At 41.0% G+C, this 20,111-nt stretch overlaps 1 protein-coding gene across 2 annotated transcripts in view; it reads right to left on the bottom strand.

The window, feature by feature from the left end:
* The window catches only part of pax2a (paired box 2a), a 30,363-nt gene extending 11,756 nt beyond the window's left edge, over positions 1-18,607 (bottom strand). The window contains exons 1-8 of one of the 2 annotated variants that reach the window (XM_029449537.1): positions 18,524-18,607; positions 16,990-17,092; positions 15,276-15,453; positions 14,027-14,224; positions 10,136-10,221; positions 9,814-9,933; positions 8,882-8,926; positions 1,841-2,016 (exon numbers count right to left, since the gene is read on the bottom strand). In XM_029449537.1, the coding sequence (XP_029305397.1) occupies positions 1,841-2,016; positions 8,882-8,926; positions 9,814-9,933; positions 10,136-10,221; positions 14,027-14,224; positions 15,276-15,453; positions 16,990-17,032 (846 nt within the window). In that variant the 5' untranslated portion in view covers positions 17,033-17,092; positions 18,524-18,607. Of the gene's footprint in view, positions 1-1,840; positions 2,017-8,881; positions 8,927-9,813; positions 9,934-10,135; positions 10,222-14,026; positions 14,225-15,275; positions 15,454-16,989; positions 17,469-18,523 lie in introns of those variants that run through there. The other variant, XM_029449538.1, reaches the window with a different exon arrangement.
* Positions 18,608-20,111: the final 1,504 nt, after the last annotated feature.

Here is a 20,111-nt window from a genome sequence, read left to right as displayed (position 1 = left end):
GCTTTCTGTGATCCTCTCACTGCGTTTCCTTCTGAATATTTCCTGTGAATTCTGTGAGCACCCCCCCCCCCCCCACCCCCACCCTCCTTCACCAACCCGTCCCAACCCTGCTCCCCATGCTTTACCAAGACCTATGATGTATGCATGCATTAGGGCTTGTCTGAGGAGAAGGCAGAAAGGGAGAGAGGGATGAGAGAGGGATTGGGAGAAGAGTGAAAGGACGGGGTGTCAGCTGGCTCTTTGTGCTCCACTGCAGTCATCCCTGTGACCAGTCAAGGGAGGAGACATTCAGGGCTTTGTTACAGGAGAGACATGTGGTGTGGTTTTTTAAAGGGGAGAACAACCTCAAAATCAACCTTTGTGTTTTGCCTGTAGGATGAACACATAAAACTGGGTTAATAAAATGATAAAATAGTGTGTATTGTTTTACACCTTTCCTACTTTTATTAGTATATGTTTATACTTTATATTGGAGGTTTTCATTGCATATCTTTTCAACTGTCATAAAACATACTGTGCAGCTGCAGCCTACTTTCATATTTCACAATAATTCATAAAAAAAAAAAATGCAACACTCTGCTGTACAGCAATAGAAAAGTTAATGTAATGATCAACCTCCAACTAGTCTCTAAGTATTTATCACTTTAATTTGAGGTAAAGACTCTGCGAGCAGCTATGATGATTCCTGTTTGTTAATGAGATGACACTTCCTGACCGGACTCTTCTTCTTTGAAAGGATAAGTGTGTGTGCACACATTTGTGTCTGTGAGTGTTTGTGTCAGAGTGCGTGTGTGCATCTGTTTGTCTCAATGGGACGGGGTCCCACAGGGGCGAGCTGGTGACCCCAGTCTTGTCTGCCTCTATCGCAGATAAACTCTAATTGTCTGCTTACAACTGTTCCCTGGCACTAGGCTGGATGTTCCTCTCTATTCCGCTGGGCCTCAGCAGCACAAGAGCCATTTTGTCATGCAGATGGGCTGTGGGCAGGGCTGGGCGGAGGGCGAGTGGCAAGCACAGAGGGTCCTGAATGACCTGACCACATGGCTGCCAGAAGTGTGGGAGGGATGAGGCCTATTCAGCCTGGCCTCTTCAAAATGGCTTTTTAATGCCCTGACGCAGACACCAGACAAGCCCTTAATAGCCTAATATCCCACCTTTTCACCAGTTTAAGAAAAGGAGGGGGTGTTGGAAGCAGGGAGAAAAAAGGAGGTGCACAGAAAGAGTGGAAAGCGGCCTGATTAATATTACATTAAATTAAAACTGATTTTTCTGGACCATTCTATGCCGTTTTTCTCCCCCCTCCTCCACCTTCCTCTCGCTTTTTTAATACCTTCTCCTCCACTCTTTGTGATTGCAAGTCATTTCCAATTCGTTTTGGTATTGATCTTGCCGTAGAAATCACTTTGGTAATTAGCTGCATTAGGTGCTGTATAGCAGGCTGAGAGGCTGTCCCTCTGATTTATCGCCGCTGTAATTCCCCGTGATCGCGCAGAGATGAAAATGAACTCAATTAGGGCACTGCTAAGGCTGCATGGGCACCCACATAGAGTTCCAATGGAAAAATTAATAGTCTCTTGTTGTTTAACAGTCTTATGAATGTAAATAAAGGTTATCCGCTGTATGAGGCTGTAGCTTGTAAGTTGCTTTGAGCAAGAAGTTGCACAGAGCTTTTTGTGACCTCTGTCAGTATGTGTACCAGTTTATTCTCTTTATAATGTTACAAAAATGTAAATGATTTTATTACAACTCAAAGACAGACAGAAAGAAAGAGACCATGATGCCAGGGGCTGTAAATTTCAATGTAAATTTCAATGTGTAGAAAGAAATCTGTTTGGCCAACCTGTTCAGGTTTGATGTGTTCTGAAGTGGGGAAGACATCAGGGTAAGAAGGACGTTCAAACACACGGTCCAGGGCCTCCAGCTGCTGCTGGGTGAAGGCGTCCGCTCGCAGGTGCTTCCTTAGACTCTCCACACTGCCCTGAGAGTCGCTGCCCGGGCCTGAGCCATCAGAGCCATCTAGAGAAGGAGGGAGAGGAAGAAGGGAAGGGGGTGGAAGGGCGACAACATTCTGCATCAGGGCAAAGCTCCAGTCTCTTTTTATACTTGATTTTGTAGCAGGCTAGTAATGTGTGATAAATATAAGGAGATTTGTATTTTTTTATTTTTACTCAACGGGTGTGAGAGTGATGGCATGAGGAGCAGTAGTATATTTAGTGAGACCCACTGACATGTCTGCCTTTTATCTCCCTCATGTTTTTCACTGTCTCTCTCTCTCTTCCTCTCACACACTCACTCAAGCAGCTCTCTGCCTCCCCCCACTTCTCCTCGTGGCCACCATCAGCACGGTCATCATGTGATAGGTCTATGGTAATTGATGGATTACCTTTAGTGCAAATATATACTTGTAAGGGAGAGCGTGTATTTCAGGAGGAGAAAGTAGGGCTGCCGATTACATACAGAGCCTCTCATTTTGCCAGCGGGAAATGGAGGGCCATTATTTAACTGTACTATTTCCTCCTGAACATATTACCCTTCCCTCTCTCCGTCTCTCTTTCTCTCCTCTCCATCCCCCACATATTGCCTGTCTTCTGGAAAACAGAATGGAGTGGGGACGGTACTCAGGGCCGAATGAGGACGGGGCGTCGAGGGCAAGCGTATGCATTTCCTCACTCGGTCACACTCTATATAAACAAATGAGCCTATGCTTCCCTCGTTCTCCTGATCTCTGACCCTATCAACTCGGCTAGGGAGACCGCCGCCGCAGCTACCGCTGCTGCTCTCCCTCTGCAGCTCTCCCTCTGCTCACTCATCAAGTCCTGAAGACTGAAAGAAAAAAAAATCTGCAGCCAAAACCTCCAGCCAGCATCCCAGGAACCTCCACTCCACTGCCTGCCTCCCGCCACCCTCCCTTCCTCCCTATACCCCGCCGCCAACAGCGGATGAGGGCTTTAGCTCCCATACAAATCTGTCATTCTAAATTTGCAGCAGATTATGTTCTCTCCTGGGCGAGCCAGCGGTGATATATGATATGCAAGGCCGCTATTGATTGCCTGATCCGCCAGCAGAGGAGGGAGGCGAAATGAACTTGGAATGAACATCATGCCTCAACTCATTGTGCGTATAATACTCTACTTAATCCCACATTTTTCTGTGCTATGGAATTCAATTGATCAATCATGTTCCACTGATGGTACCATTTCAGGGGCGTTATTGCCATTCTGCTCGGCTGCTTGACCTTTTTTCAATGGCTGAGGCCACAGGATGAACCCGACTCGCACCAAGAAATAGATCCATGGAGAGAATGGAATAGAGGACTACAATTGGGTATGAGTGCGTGTACGTTTAGTTGGGAGGATGTGTGTATATGTGTGTTTCTGTGCTAAAATATATTGACTTTAGCTTTGTGTAACATTTATGAAGGAATGTGTTTTTCTTACCATCAGTGAACTGAATATTTTAGTGCAGATTTCTTTCTTTTTTTCAAACCATTCCCTTGGGTGAAGGGTTGGGGTTTCATCATTAGTGTTGCTGTATAAAACTCAATTGTTGTCTGTGGTACAGGAGAAAATGGAGTCATTAATTACCTCGTATCAGCTGGTTTGAGAAAAGAGGCAAGCTCGATCAATAGCAAGCATTTGTCATTCACTATGGAGGAGCATGCTTATACTCAGCACCCCTTCACACGCTTAATCAGGCCTTCTGAACTGGTTTCAAAAGGACATACATTCCTGTTTTAGGACACTTTTTTGTGCACTTTCTGTGATCTAAATCTAAAACAAAAGACTAGTAAAATTAAAAACCCAAGCTTATTGATTGACAGGCATTTTAAACACAAGGACTAACAATAAACAACAACTAAATCTATATTAACAACACTTTGGGGTGTTGTTAATATGGTGAGTGATGGTTTAGAAATGGGAGTGAAACAGGCCTTCTCTTTAATCATGTTCGGTTAAGACATAATTTTTTCATCTCTAACTCTTTGGTAATGTATGTGTTTATATTTCAAATGTATGTGGTCAAATAATTACTGATTTGGCCTTTAAATTGAAATAATACTAAATCATTTATTTTCAGAAATCACCATTAGAGGTTCATGTTTGACATATATCATCAGATAGCAGCAATAAATCAGATTCATCCTTTGACAGTCAGCGTGTCAAGTGGAGTGTGAAGCCCGACTGTCAGATTGTGCGTGTGTGTGTGTGTGTGTGTGTGTGTGTGTGTGTGTGTGTGTGTGTCTGTCTGTCTCATTGACTGGCTTCATTTTCTCAGTGTTTCTTCAACCCCTTTGAGTGTCTCAGCAGGTATTCTCTTATCACTCCCACAGCACCAGCTGACTGCATCTCTACGTTTTCACACTAAAGTGTTAGGAGACAAACCAAGATAAAAACTGTGACATCGGCTTTGATCAGCTTTAACAGATAGATGCTATTTGATCTTGTTGTTTTTAGTTTCATATTTCATAATAATGTATTTAAACATTTTAAGTTGTACCAACTCAAAGCCCCAAATGCAAACTCGACCAATGAACATGAAACTGCAACTTCTCACAACACTGTGATAGGAAAATCATTTTCTGGCTAATATTCACACTCACTATATGCACTATTCAGCCTTTTTTTTTTTTTTTACAAACACACGTACAGCATTAACTAATGGCAGTATGCTACTGTGAGACGAACCACAACGGTATCAAAAGCTGTTCTGTTTTGCTTTGTCTCTAAGGGGGATGTTAACGTCCTGTGGTGGCACGGTGGTACTTTATGTCCTTCTTTCATCTCCCTTGTCCCTCTGATAAGATAACTCAGCAGAGAATAGAGGTGGGGGCTTGTTTGAAAGGCAAATTAATTCCTACACACCGCCTGTCTCTCCGTAAATCAATGACACTGAGTTTCCCACATCAGACGCTGCAAGTCCTCTTCTGATAGGTGAAATGATGCTATTGCAAATTGTGGATCATTTGTTGATGTTTTTAAAAATGCAGTTATGCTTGAAAAAAAAAAAAGAAGAGAGCACAAACAAACTGGTATACCCAGAGGGTGAACACTCCTTCCCTGTAAGCTAGCTATATTTATGAAACCTCTGAAGCGGAAAGGAGAGAGGTGGGTGGGGTGGGGGAGAGAGAGGGAGAGAAGCAGCAACGCTGCCATGGCTGTTAAGATCCTGTTATGTTGTGGCGTGTTTAAGAGCTTTATTAATTCGATTTAGCACCACCAACCAGTGTACTGACTGTCAGCAGGCATAGTGATGCTTATTTGATATTTGCACTCACTGCCAGCACTGAGGCTGTGTTGATAGTATTTTGAAGCACTCTAGTTATTTTATTTACTCTCATTTAAATTCTCAGATCCAGGCCGCAGCAGAACGTTTATAATAAATAGATAAATAAATGAACAAGACTATTTGGATACAGTATGTGAGTTTACAACCTTAATAGGAGGGTGGCAGTAGAGAGAGCTAGTCTTTAATTGTAATGTTGGTGATTTGATTCCTGGCTACTTCTGTCGGCATTTGAGCAACACCCTGAACTGATCCTGATGTGTGTTTGTGAGGAGTAAAAATGTCAATATGTACAAAATTGAATGAATGTAAAGTTATATTTGCTCACTGTGTGAAACTCATTGCAAAAATCTCTATTTTATCAAATTAAAATCAGCCAGTGCAGTGAGACTATTGCAATAAATTCTTGAAATAAGTCTTTAAACATTAAAGTATAAAGCAGATTACTGCGCCACAAACAAGAACAATGTAACATTATAAAAAAAAAAGAAAAATTCAAACACTTGTTTTGCATTTGACATAAAAAAAAGAAAGTAATTCAGGACAAAAATGATCTAATAAGAAATATGTTTTTACATTCTCCCTCTTTAGCATGACTCATTCCCATTTCTTGTTTTTCTTTGTCCTCCTCTGCTTTCATCTCTACCCTCCTCTGGACCAGTCTGTCGCTTAGCGTTGCCACCCTGTGTGGCGAGTATTTGTGGAAATGCAATTAACGTATCCCCTCTTTTCTCTTGCCTTTTTCTCCCTCCTCAAGCTGAGTAATGCATCGCTCCATTAATTCTCGGCATCGCTGCCCGTAATTGACTTTTCTCTGACATGATTCCTCTCCATTGAGTGAATTCCCTCTCCTTCTATTTTTTGTGACGGACCTCATTGTATATTGTTTACAACTATACGTGGGGTCTCACGAAGCCATGTTTCTGAATGCAAATGGTTAACCCGCAAGACTCAGGAAGAAGAGGAGGTCGATAAGAGGAGAAATGAAATGTTTAAGAGAAAGAACGACAGAGATAGAGCAGAGAAGGAGGAGGGGGTAGAAATGCGATGTGGACCCTTTTGTGTCATCCTCTACTGTCGAGGCCCTAACAGCTTCTTGTCTCTATGTTACGCTCCGTGGCCCCTCTCAAACCTGGGCTTTTCTCTCTCACACACCCCATCAGGGCCATCATGGTGCTCATGATTCCATTTATTTCTGTCTCGCTCTGGATGCATTTATTTTCTAAAGTGATCCTCTATTGACTCATTGTCATGGACTGGCTTGACTAGCCAACCAGTGTAGGCCCGGGTTCAAATCCATACACAAACTGATTCAAACTCTACAAATGGGTCATATGTGTTAAAAGATACACACCGGACGATCTCCAAAAGGGCCAAATATCAAATTTGAACAAATCAAACCAGCGACTGTATTCATTTTTCCTCAAGCGCTTGAACAAGGTGGATACACTTGTTCTTTTATGTCATGAATGAACAACCTGCTAGGCCATAGCTTTTTCTCACCGCTCACACACTCATCAGCTCCTTCTACACTCATCCCACACCCACGCTACAATCACAAGTTATGACCTTTGCTTTCTCCTTCTAATTTATCACCGTAGCTCCCTACTGCCTGTCCTCCCCAGAGCTCCACTGGGCTCCACCCAGGACGTGATAAGCTAGCGATGAAAGAAACGTACAGCTAGGTCACATCAACCTGCTTGCATACAACAAGAGCAACCTGTCACTGTGTGCAAAGACTAGGACAACAGTGAATTTACATAAAGCAGCACCTCTAATTAAAACAGCATTTTGTTTAAAAAGAGAACAAATTAGAGAAGGTATGTCTCATCTTCGAGAAACGACTGGAAGGCCCAAACTTTTTAAATGAGTGCATGGACTTCGAGCTCTGTAATACACATTTGACAATCCCACTGCAGTTGTCACCCAATCCTCTCTGTCTTTTCTTGGCTTCCACTTCCACCATAGGTTTAAATGACTGAGTGAGAGCATGCTGTACAACAGGCTAATTTCCCCACTTCACTATTAATGCATTTGGCGGGAACAACATTCCATTTCCTGTAATGAGATACAGAAATAAATCTGGCTATGGATAGATTCGGGGTGGTGGTGGTGGTGGTGGTGGGAGGAGGATTGGGGGGGGGAGTTGCGGAGGGATAAAGGAGGGGGCACATTGAGACGCATTCTCCCAGCACTGGCATAATTGGTATCGCTGCTTGCAGACATGCAAACCAATCTCTCCACAGATAGGGCTGAGACGCTCTCTTTCCCCCCCTTAAGGCTATTTCTTTTGTCTTTTCGATAGCTTGCACATCCAAGATAGAGGGAGGGAGGAGGGGGGGGAGATGTTAATTTGTGAATTAATAGCTTTTCTCTGCAGAATTGCAAATTCTTTTAAATGTCACTATGTTGACTGTGTGAAGAGCATCTGAAGCCAGAGAGTTACAAATAGACACACTTAGTTAGCACACATTTCCATGCATAGGTGTGTATACATGCATTCACAAATCCTAAAACTAATTCTTGCACAACTCTCTTTGAGGCTGCCAGGGCCTCCTTCTTCCCTCCTCCCCTCATAAAACCACATTTTTTTCACTCATTCCGTTGCTCCACTATCTCTCTTTTCCCTCCTCCCATCTTCACTCGAAGCCGTCCAGTGTAACATGCTACTTTTAATTTGCAATAACACATGACAAGGACAGATTAATGGCTCTTATGGCACCTATGTCCCTGGAGCTCGTCTTACGGGGACCCGGTGTACATAACGCGTGTCACACTACATTATCTCTACAGCCCTCTAGTAATGGGGACCTTTTTCTTCCTCAAAGGGCAACTGCTGACTTCAGCCACATCGGGATCACACGCCACCACCATCACACCAGCGGTAGAAAGACTGTAAAATGCTTAATGTTTCATGTTGATCATGGTCAAACTATCACATCGTAGGCACAAACATTTTACACTTTCAAGCTTGAAATCTTTGATTGGTTTATAGACATGCAACAGAGTCATTTGTAGAACATTCTAAACAACATGAAAAAGTCTTTGCTGCACAAGATCTCCCCTTTTTTAATGTATTTATTTACTTATCTATTTACACATTTATCTATTAACTAAGTTGTCTGATTCGGTAACATGGTACAATATTAAGAGGTAACTTTCTGCTGTGAAACAATCTTGGCTAGCTCAGGTAGATCGTCCGCCTGCAGCTTTGTTTTGAAGAAATAACAACAAAACTGATTCTTTTAAATTAAGGCGAAATGCTAATTTTTTAATATAAAAATTATTTTTTTTAAAATAGACTGCATCTTATTGTTAAAAAATCAACAGCTATCTTTGCTTGATAACAATTCTAAATACGCTACACTGTGCATTGCTGTATATTGAACTCCATGCTTTACATGGAAAACATGATTTTCCACAATCACTTCAGCTTAATTCATTTTAATTTTCCTCTGGAGATTATTTATTTGTAAAACCTTCCCCTCCTCGTCGCCATAAACTCATAACCCTGGAAGAGCAAAAACAATAATTGAGAGGAAAGTATTGTGATCTGATTGACCAAAGCAAAAAAGAAAGTAATCTAACTTCAACTTACAATGTCCTATTTTCCTTCCATCCATGTGGTTGCCACTCCAGAGAACTAAAGAGACAGAAACATAAAAGAAGGAAGTGGCCTGTTATGATGAGTGCTCTTTGAAATCATTTTCAACCATTTCATCCCATCAGCCACCTGAAAACAGTACCACGGAATTACACACACACACAGGCACACACAGGCACACACGTAGCCCCCTCCCTGCCTCCACCGGTCTGTTCCTACACCTGTTCAGGCCTCCACCGGGGACATGTTAATTCAAAGGCATTAAAAAAGCCAATTGTTTGTAAAACCGATAATCTATTAGCCCTCAGGCAGTGTGTGTCCACTCTCTTGCCTTGCCTTGCCTAGGAATGAGACATTCTGGCTTGGACCGGATAGGCTTCCACTTACGTAATCTTTGAGCATATCTAGGTCTATTTTCTTGCCCTGGTAGTCTTACAAAAATACTTTATGATTGAATGTTTAATGCTCTTTAGAATAAAATATAATTTAGTCAAACATATATATGTGTCTAGTATTTGACTGATGGTATCAAGGCCAGGATTCACTACAGAGCTCGTCTTTCTGCCTTTTGTTACGTTATAGAGGAGCAGCAGCCCTGATGCCTTGCCAAAGGGGATTAGAGTTGTATGACAGCTATATGGGATATCTACAGTACGTCTGAGCATGGTATAAAATTGAGATGCAGCTCTGTAGGCGTATGGTAAAACGCCGGGCAACAAAAAGCTGATTGAATCGCAACACTCTCAACACTCGCCCTGCCTGATATACAACATAACAAGTCACTGGAGACAGCACACAGAAACACACTTGGCTGCAGCGCTGTCATAAATGCCATCTTCTTCACACACAGGGAAAAAACAGTAGGAGAGGAGTGATGGAGAAGAATTAAAAGGATGGAAAACAAAGGGATCTTGTGTCTCCCTTACCCTCGTCTCGCTTCCTCTTCTCGCTGTTGGAGCGGGGGATACCCAGAATGCCGTTGATGGAGTAGGATCCTACGGGATCGTTGGAGGCGCTGCTCACAGGGGGCGAGGCTGTGCTGGGCACTGATGGAGAAAGTTGAGTTAGTGTGTGTGTGTGTGTGTGTGTACTGTACAGTATGTGTGTGTCTGTCTCAAGTGTGTGTTTGTTCTTGTGCATGTGTGCGTGAAAATGCATGCATGTGTTCATATTTAGGTGTTTTCCTCCTGTTTCAGCAGCTCTTTTTTGACTGTGCTGTGACCTGTGTGAAGCCTCATTCACGCTTACCTATGGTGTGGCCGGGCGTGGAGAGCGGCGTAACAGATCCGTCAGGGGACGGGTGGAATTGCTGCTGGACTTTGGTGCGGATAATCCTGGTAAAGTGAACAACAGACACGAATCAATCAATACTGCTTCCAGAGCTAGGAGATTTCACACCAGCCCGGCCGCCCCGGGACACTTAAACACGGCACATCATGTCCACTTACACCCGTGCATGTACAAGTGCTCCATAGTTTGGGTCGCTTGTATCCTCATATTCAGGCCCCTGTCACAAATAGCCAATCTCAGGGCTTTAGGGGCAATCTCTCTGCTCCTGTGTGAGGCTGAATAAGGGCTGCCCCCTGAGATTGTGGATTCAATCTTGCTGGATTCTGAGGTTAGAAATATGATAAAGTCCCCATACCAGTAAGATGTGATGTGGCGGGAAAGTCTTCATTGCACTTTGGTCTGAATGATCTTGCAAACAAAGCATGAAATCACATCAATTCACCTCAATGATCAGCTTCACTGGCTCTACCTGGCCAACTCTAATAATCTCTCCTGCTCCCCACTCCCTCTTTTCTCCTCGCTCTCTCTGCACTCTCTCCATCTCTCAAACCTGATCTTTCACTCCTCTCTCTCCCCCACCTCATCCCCTTTTCTCATTTCTACTCCACTGTCCAATGTGCTCTCCGTTTTACTGTACTTCACAATGCCTGTCTTTCAAAGCGCCTCATCTCTTTCTTTCCTTCGTTCTGTCTTTACTCTTCTCCAATTCATCTCTTTATTTCTCCTTATATTTTTCTGTCACCTCTCGGGTGTCTGTTGTAATTTTTTGGTATTTTTGTTGCTCAGTGTAGCACACAGGAATTCTCCAGGCTCACTGAGGATCAGAGCGTATTGATTGGGACTCCCGGATAGAAAAGTTGACGACAAATGGTGCTGAGGAACAGCAAATGCAAATGGTGATCTATAAATTATATGTGACAGGAAAGCAATAGTGTCTTATTGGCCCAACCTGAGACCACTGTCACATCCGATGTATTTTAATCTGTGGTGCTCTTTGAAATAAAGAAGTAAAAATTTTAAGAAAGCGTCACAATAATCTGAAAACTTATAAAAATATGAGGCCTTAGAAATAATGTTACATTTCTAAAATTGATGATTGTCGTAAAGGCACAGTGGGATTTATACAAGCTCAGTGTTAGCTCTCATGGGACATGATCGCATTACATTAAACCATGACTATGGTAATCTTTTGATTGACAGACATACGTGAGATCATTGAATAACATGCAGCGCTGTGTACAGACAGAAATCCCACATGGAAGCCCTCTCACTCGAGAGGTGTGACAAAAACAGACTTTTACAGACTGCAGATGAGGCGAACGACGTTCACATGTGCATGCAGCATCCAGTAATGAGCTATCAATTCTGAATCAGGCAGCAACGGGGTTAACTTCCTCAGGGGGCAAAAAAAAAATGTACATCAGACTCTTTTCATTCCCCTCACTATCTCATGTGTCCTCCATACTCTCTCCTTCAGGCAGGGCAACAAAGGCTAGCAGCCTCCTCCAGAAAACACACATCAATATTTTATTTGAATTTCTAACATCTCACCACAACAGTTATCTGACCTCATGACTCGAGGGAGCCTCATAAATTCAAGGACTTTGTTTCAAGTGTATGTTGTTGATATTGAATAAGCAATTTGAATGGGGGGGGGGGGGGGAATTAACGACTTTGGTGTTTGGATGTTGTAAAAAAAATAAAATAAAAAAAAATCCCCAAAGAAAGATTAAAATGTAGATCAATATGATTGAAAGCCGCTTAGGTCCTTATGGGTATGCCTCTGTCCACTGGGCATGTTGCAGTGGGTGGAAACTCCTCTCTGCAGTGACAAAACCAAGTGCAACCCAGTCTCTGTGTAATGTTTAATAATTCATGCAGGAAAAATGTGTTTAAAGCCAGGACATCCTCTTTAGTCAACAGAGCAGAGGTCAGTTTCTTAACCACAGAGACCACCAGGGGTCCACTGTGTCTTTCTCTCCCACTGCCTGCCTCTTGTACTTCTCTGTCTCACTCTCTTCCTCCTCCACATCTTTCCCAATCCTCCCTTTAAGACTAACAGTGAGAAAAACAACAACCGTAGACATTCAAAATAGCCTGCAAATTACAGTTAACTACTACTTGATTTAAGGTTAGATTTGTTTTATAAACATTTCAAAACACTTCTGTGCATTTTTTTTATTTATTTTTTTTATATGCTGTAAAATAAATGTGAACAAACCTTTCTTCAATGCTAATATACATTTTGGGGAAATTCAAGAGTGAAAGTTACGGATTGTTATGTTGTGATTTGTGAGGACATGCTTTAAGAATAAAAAAAAAATGCAGTTTCGTGCATTGCCACAAGCTCTGATGTTAATGATTAATGTGCAGGCCAACTTAGTTTCAAAGCACAACATTTCAACTAATAGTGCTGTTCCACACAGCTCAAACCAAACAGATGGTCAGAAAGGTTTTTTAATAGTAACACATAAAACATTGCCTCCACACACCGTTAAATGCATTTTCCTCTGGTTTTAGGAACAACAGGTGAACGGCGCCAAAAGACCTGTTGAAGCCATAATTTCCATGACAGCCTAATTTTATAATATTTCTTTCTCTTTTTTTGTAAAGATTCATCCATCTCCTGCATGTAGTTGGATGTGTTATGAGACTCTCTTCAGCTCATTAAAATGTAATGCCGATGACCAGCTCTCTGGAACAGTGCCTCCTAACCAAAGTTCATCACTCGCAGGCACTATGGGGCTTTTTTCACTTTGCACACATGCACTGAGGCTTTTCACCGACGTCCTCTGTCTAAAGATACTTTGTCCACTGCTGTCCCGCTTCATGTGGAAAGGTGAAGGTGTAGGGTGTCTGCTGCTTTAGCTGCTTCAGTGGAACAGAAACTCTTTTATAGTCCATTTACCCAAGAGATCAACACTGTTTTAGGGGGGATTTATATATGGTCTATAATCTCTAGACTTGTACTGTAATTAAAACTACATTATTATAGACTGCATATATAGTAAATATATTTTATAATATAATAAAGGTTAAATGCAAATAAAGAAGAAATTATTATTATTAATAATAACATTTTCATTATAATTAATAATAGGTATTAATAATAAATCCTTTATAATAATAATAATAATAATAATAATAATAATAATAATAATAATAATAATAATAATAATAATAATAATGTGAGATTAAAACCGGAATGATTTAGAATTGTCCAACCACACTATAAAAGCCTAAATGTGTGATCTGTTGTCGCTCCACATTCACCTCGGTGTTAGAAAACAGAGCAATTGGTTGGCAATAAAGAGGCTGCTGCCGCCTCTGTCGCAGTGTGGTCCGCGTATTGAACGACTTTGTTGGGTATTTCCCTCCGCCTTTGGATCTGGTTACGTGGTATTGATCGGTTTTTATCGAGACAGATGTGATTCTTCGTGGCCCCAGCCTCAGCTCCCGTGCTGGCTGTGTTGTGGAGGGCCGCACAGGAGATTGAATTGCACTTGTGAGACCACCCCGGATGGGCTCGGCTGGGACTGACTAGAGTTGGATGTGAAGATTAAATAGCTATCTCCTTATTTAAGAACGGATTCATCCAATGTACGCATGGCTTTTTACTCTTGTTTCTCATCTGATTTTCCTTTAGTATTTTTCTCATTCTAACATTTCCTCTTACATGCACACACACACACACACATATATATATATATATATATATATATATATATATATATATATATATATATATATATATATTAACGCTGTGTTTCAGAGAAAATTTAAGCATTTGGAAAAATTCGGCATGTTATTTATGATACGATAAAATTAAAAACGGTTATTTCCACCTACCTGTTGATGGATGAAACACTGGGGACAGTGTCGTTGTCGCAGACGCCCTCAGCCAGTAGTCGGTCCCTTATCTCCCAAGCGAACATGGTTGGATTTTGGCGCTTATAGTCAGCAATTTTATCCACCACTTTCGGAGTTGCAACCTTTGGTTTGGAGCCACCAATGACTCCGGGTTTAATACTGCCGGTTTCATAGTACCTGCATGGGGACAGAGTGAGTGTTCCTCAATGGATCCCTCCTTAATTCAACAGTCCAGTCTGATTGATGGGAAAGGTGGCTAAAATATCGTTTGTGTGGAAACAAATCTCCGCCGACCTTCTGCAGTTACATAGTGCGGAAGAAAAATACCTACAAATATGATGGCGGCTTAAATCTATTAATTATTGTGGATGTGTGCTGTTATATGGGCCTAATTGAGTGTCAGCTGGAAGGTGAACAGAGCGGATTTTCAACGAAAAGCAGTGTAATCAAAATCACACAATATAAGCAGTGAGACGGACAGAACAAAGGACAGTTTAGCTGTAAAAGCACAGTTTAGACCTCATTTTCAGTCTCCATGAGCTTACAGTAGCATGCACGACATGCCACCATGACCTATTGGTAAATGTTGGTGACAAACATTCAGTGTGTGTGAAATGAAATACCTCTGAAATGCCTTCTGATAGCTGAAAAAAATATATTTCAAAATATTATCTCACAGCATTTGTGCTCTGAAGTAAAATTGATGTAGTACTAATTTATCAGGTTTAAAGTAGCTTTTACACTGATGGAAAATACAGGAACGTAAAGTGTGTATCTGTGGTATTTTTCTAAAATATTATGATACTCCAAGGCGTGTTAGACTGTGGTTTTTTTCTTAATCTGCTAGTAATAATACAAGTCAGTTTTCAAGTGACCTCATGCTACTATATAAACTTTCTTTATCACCTATAGTCTCCTATAATATTAATGCAGCCTCATATTCCTCTGAGATAGTTTTTATCCTTAATGCTTAGCTGTAAACTCTCCTCTTAAAATGTATTTCATGATTATGATGCTTTTCTCTTGCAAGGCTGCAGGTGATGGATAGAAAATCTCGGACGCAGAACTGCTGTGTTCAAGCAAAAAAAAAAAAGAGAAAGAAAAAAAATGACCTGCCTATATAACCGATGGCTGAGGCTGAAATAGAGCTGGGTGCGCATATACGAGCTATAGAAGATTGATGTTTGACACACATAGGGCACTGTTGGTAGTGGATCCCCCCTTTTACCTGCCGAGGATTTTGCTGACACAGCCGTGACTGACCCGTAGCTGTCTGGAGATGTCGCAGGGCCGGACACCCTGGTGAGCCAGCTCCACGATCCGCTGCCTCACCACGTCCGGGAGGGGTCTGCCGTTCACAAACACCCCGCCGAGCTGGTTCACACCGCCGTGCCCTGCGTGGGACACAACAGCAGCACAGGGGAGCATAACATTACATACCTGCAGAAGAAACGCTTTCTCTTCATGTGCATTCATTTTTGGTTTCTTTTTTATTTTCTGGCATCTTTTATTTTTTAGTCTAAAATGTTAAATCACTTTAACATACACACTTAGGCTACAGAATAATGTACATGTATACACACACACACACACACACACACACACACACACACACACACACACACACACACACACACACACACACACACGCACACACCCACGCACACGCATAGAAACACTCACACACACATGCACAATTTCAGTCTTTGTTGCTGCATGAATTTTGAAGTATCTTTAAATAGTAGTGGGATTTTAAACTAATAAGAACAATCATAATATTAACCGTAATAATATTAGGATAATTATAGAAATATATAGTATATAATAATAGTAGACATTGAAGCAGCCTGAGAGTAAAATTCAAGTAGAATAGTGTTGCTTTCAAATATAGAAAATCTAAAAACTAAATTAAGCAAAAAACATCACAATATAAATAAATAATAAATATACCACCTCACTGGCTCTGTTGATACCACAACAATAAAAAATAAAACTCTCCTACTATGCATTGGCAATAGGCAATATTTTCAAGAGCACCTCCTCCACTGCAGCCTAACACATGTCGTAGATATTATGTTTCAACCTATTTAATTTTCCTAGCACAATTATTGTAAATAATTAAAATGAGCTTTGATAACTCATATTACAAACGCGGATGGTGCGAATGAGAAGGAATAAATAATTTACACGCAGCCCGGGTCTTCTTTACCCATATCGTATGGAGAAGAAAACATGAAGAAAATGTTAGAGCAACTGCGTCCGTTTTATTCTTAAACACTTTACTCTAAAGGAAGAGATAAATAGAGTGACACGTTACATCCATTTACACACAACGTGCCCATTTCTCTCTAAAGTAACTGTCATTTCACAGGCAATAAAAGCTTTGTATTTAAATTGGGGAGTTTCTATTATGCCACTTAAAAGTAAATGTAGCTCAAACCAGCTCACATTTTATCATTTTGATTAAATATCTGACTCAATAAAGCTTTACACAAAAATGTTAACAAAACTGTGACCCATGTGCTCTTACAAAATAATCAAAATATGTTACTTTAAAAAAAACAATTTTAGCAGCCATCTATCATGGTGTTCTCGGCGTATTATTTAAATGTTTTATTACTACAAAAATTAACGTAACAAAATCATTTTTGAATGGACTGCTGGAAAAACTTTGCAAATGTTTTAAAGGTTTTAGAAAAAATGACTAAAGAAACTAACATGTTTAAAATTTGAGTGCTGTGTTGATCTTGAGTACAGTAAGAAAACTATATATATATATATATATATATATATATATATATATATATATATATATATATATATATAATAAAGTACTTTTAAACATTTTTAAATATATGTTTTCTAATTTAGACTGCAGTCATTCATTGCGAACAAACAACCTCAACACAGAAATGTCATGTAAACTAGTTCAGTATACTCACGGTGCATCGCCGAGAAGGGGTCTGCTTTGCAGTGAATATCCATTGGATAGCAAAGGAAAGAAAGGTAATCGACTGAAGTCGCCGTTTCGCCTCGGTGATGCAGCTTAAAGCAGTAAAAAACAAATATTTATAAATTTGGTTTACAACAGTCCGTTGGTGAAGAGTCCGCAGCAGTGGACAACTTCTTGGGGGCGATGCTAAGTTTTCCTCCTGTTCAAGTCTAAACTCAAAAGTCTTGCAGTCGGGCTGTCAGGTGCAGAGCATGACCCACGCGTGTGCAGAGCGCACCAGTCGCAGCAACATTGACTCAAACCGGGTCACTGTTTGTGTATAAATGACATCATGAGGAAAAACAAAAAGAGTAGCTGAGTCTCCACGGGTCCGCTCGCGAATCTGCGGCCGAAAAATCCCTCTCCTCTGACGGCGTGGAGCACAGGCGGGCTGTGTGGTTTAATCAGATAGGGGCGGAGATGACAACAACATGGACACGGCGAAGTACAGAGCAGTGCGTCCCCCTCTCCTCCAGAATGGGCTGTGCCTGAGCGAAGCTTTGGGCTGAGAATGAAACCCCTCTCCTTGTGTGTCTGTTTCTAAAAGCTGCAGTCCCACAGATCACCCCCCCCCCCCCCCCCTCCTCCTCCTACCTCCATCCCACAGATCCCCTCGCATAGAGATGGATGACTTGTCAGACAAAGGCAATAGATTCCAACACTTTGTGATTCGCCCACGTAAAAACCTGCAGCTCAAATGAGGAGGTCCCTGCATCCGACAGCCAGGAAGGGGAGGGAGACGAAATGGGAAATGATGAGACTTTGGGGTGAAGAATCAAGGAAATTAAAGGCAGGGGGTAGAAGAGAGGTAAAGCACTGTCAGGCTGTTGTGTGTTGTTTAAAGCGACGCTTCTAAAATGTTTTCATATTGAAGGACTCCCAATAGAAACACTTGATGAGACTGGGGCCACATGGGAAGATCTTTCTTGTTTGCACACTTTTTTTAAATGATATTGAGGAGCCTAAAACATGATATTTGAAACAATTATACTTATACATTTTCTAAATTTTCTTATAATTTAAATAATATTAAATTGAACTATTTCTCATTTTGCAAAGACCCATGGCGGCCCAGTGACCCACTGTGTGAGCCTCTGGTTCAAAGTGTAAACTCTCAAATATCGCAGTTATTCTTTGCAAATACGACATAGAGTTTTTTTGCAATAAAATCTGTTTAATTTCGGAAAATGTTTTGTGTTTTTACAGCATCTTCTCATCGCATTATTGTTCTAGGATTCTGTTCTTAAATCAATCAGAGAAACACTCTTTAACAAACAAGTCTTTGCATGTTGTGAGTTCAGCATAATGATGCATAAACAATTTTCAGCTACTAAAAAAGCTGCTGTGCTTCCTATCCTGACGGTATTTATCCGTGTATGGTCAGACAGGATGTGTGCAAGGTGAGCTCGCAGCCTGCAGAGGGAGAGTCAGTCAGTAGGCCATCATCATCATCATCATCATCATCACCATCATCATCCACTCACCGTCTGTGCAGCATCGCTCTGTAGATGGCGCTCATACAGTAGCTTACACAGCCCGCTGTGCTCATGCAGGCAGACAGAAAGGCAGGTAGGTTGATGCAGCCGGGGCTGGTCGGGTCAAAGGTTGGGGGGTAAACCTACTGTAGCTGTATTATGTGCTCTTAATCTCTTCCGGTAGAACTCAATCCGAAAGGAAACAAAGAGAAAAAAACACTCAATACAAGGGAGAGTCATATATCTTAAAAGTGTTCACTTTTTTAGTAGTATGTTGCACGAGGTTAACATTAACTTCTTCATATCTATAACTAACTGCTGTTTAGTTAAAGTAGCTGCAGTTTTTCCAGCATAAATAGCCCAAAAAAATATTTCTATGCACTGATGATATAAGCATCATTTCTGTATACAGCTTGTAGTGTTTCACTGTGGTTAAGTTATCCAACGTCATGTATAACACTGCAATCTCCTTTCATTCACTAGAAATTATGTATTTATTGAAAGAGGCATCCCTACCACAATACTACTACTAATAATAATAATAATAAAAAAATTATAATAATAATTTTAAAATATGTTATTTAAAGAGTTGTGGACTTCATGGCACAGGACTCCGTGTTGCGTCCAGAGCTGCCCTCTGGACAAGTTTGAGGACGATTCCTCTTTTTGTTTCTGCTTCTTTTTTTTGGGGAGGGAGCTTCTGGTACAATATGTAGCACCATGGGCTGTAATTTCACACGTCAGTGCACTTTTGCCCTAAAGCTGCTGCTATTTCCCCCACAACACCCCGTTTTGCCCCCCGTACCTCTCTGCACTGCTACGATGACGTCCCCATGTCACAGTACTACAGCACAACAAACGGCGTGATAATTAAGAAACTGTTAGTCCTGACTTCACCCCCTTTAAAAACCCCAGCCACCAAGGACCTTATGCGATTATTGTTTTCGATTTTTTTCTTTTGCCTGCATTATACAATAAAGAGCCTCGGCACAGTTGTCACACACTATAAAAACAGTTGATTCTAATATATTTCAGACACTTGAAATAATTACAAAAACGTTCCAGCTTCCTAAACATAGTGTTGTTTTTAATTGATATCAGCAGAGGTCACATTTTAGGCCTGTGTTCTGATTCATGTTTCCTTTACAAAATTACACTATCCCCATTGTAAATATAAATATGGTAATAAAAAGTGACAAATAATAATAATAATAATAACAATAATAATAATACATAATTGGTTTTGGTATTTTATTTATTTATTTTAACAATATTGAGGTAGAAAGACAGAGCAGACAGGGCGGGATGGGAGGATGATGAATTTCCTCGGAGGACAAAACAAATCCTTCTCTTCCGTTTTTTGGGACATATGGCCTGTAACGCACGTCCACGTCAACAATCGATATTGCTGTTTTTATCTTCCTGTTGTGTCTTTAGCTGCGTGTTTGAGAAGATGCAGGGGTTCTCACACATTTTTCAATTCCAGCGTCTCTTGATCGCCCTCCCACACAATGATTAAAAAATAATTAGATATGTATTGGATCTGAGTGCAAATGTCTGTTTGTAAACGTGGAAGTTGCAGTTAGAGAGTGAAATA

This window comes from Cottoperca gobio, chromosome 15 (assembly GCF_900634415.1).
Source record: "Cottoperca gobio chromosome 15, fCotGob3.1, whole genome shotgun sequence".
Taxonomy (NCBI): Eukaryota; Metazoa; Chordata; class Actinopteri; order Perciformes; family Bovichtidae; genus Cottoperca; species Cottoperca gobio.
The sequence above is the reverse complement of the archived record's forward strand: the minus strand, read 5'-3'. Positions and strand labels throughout refer to the sequence as shown.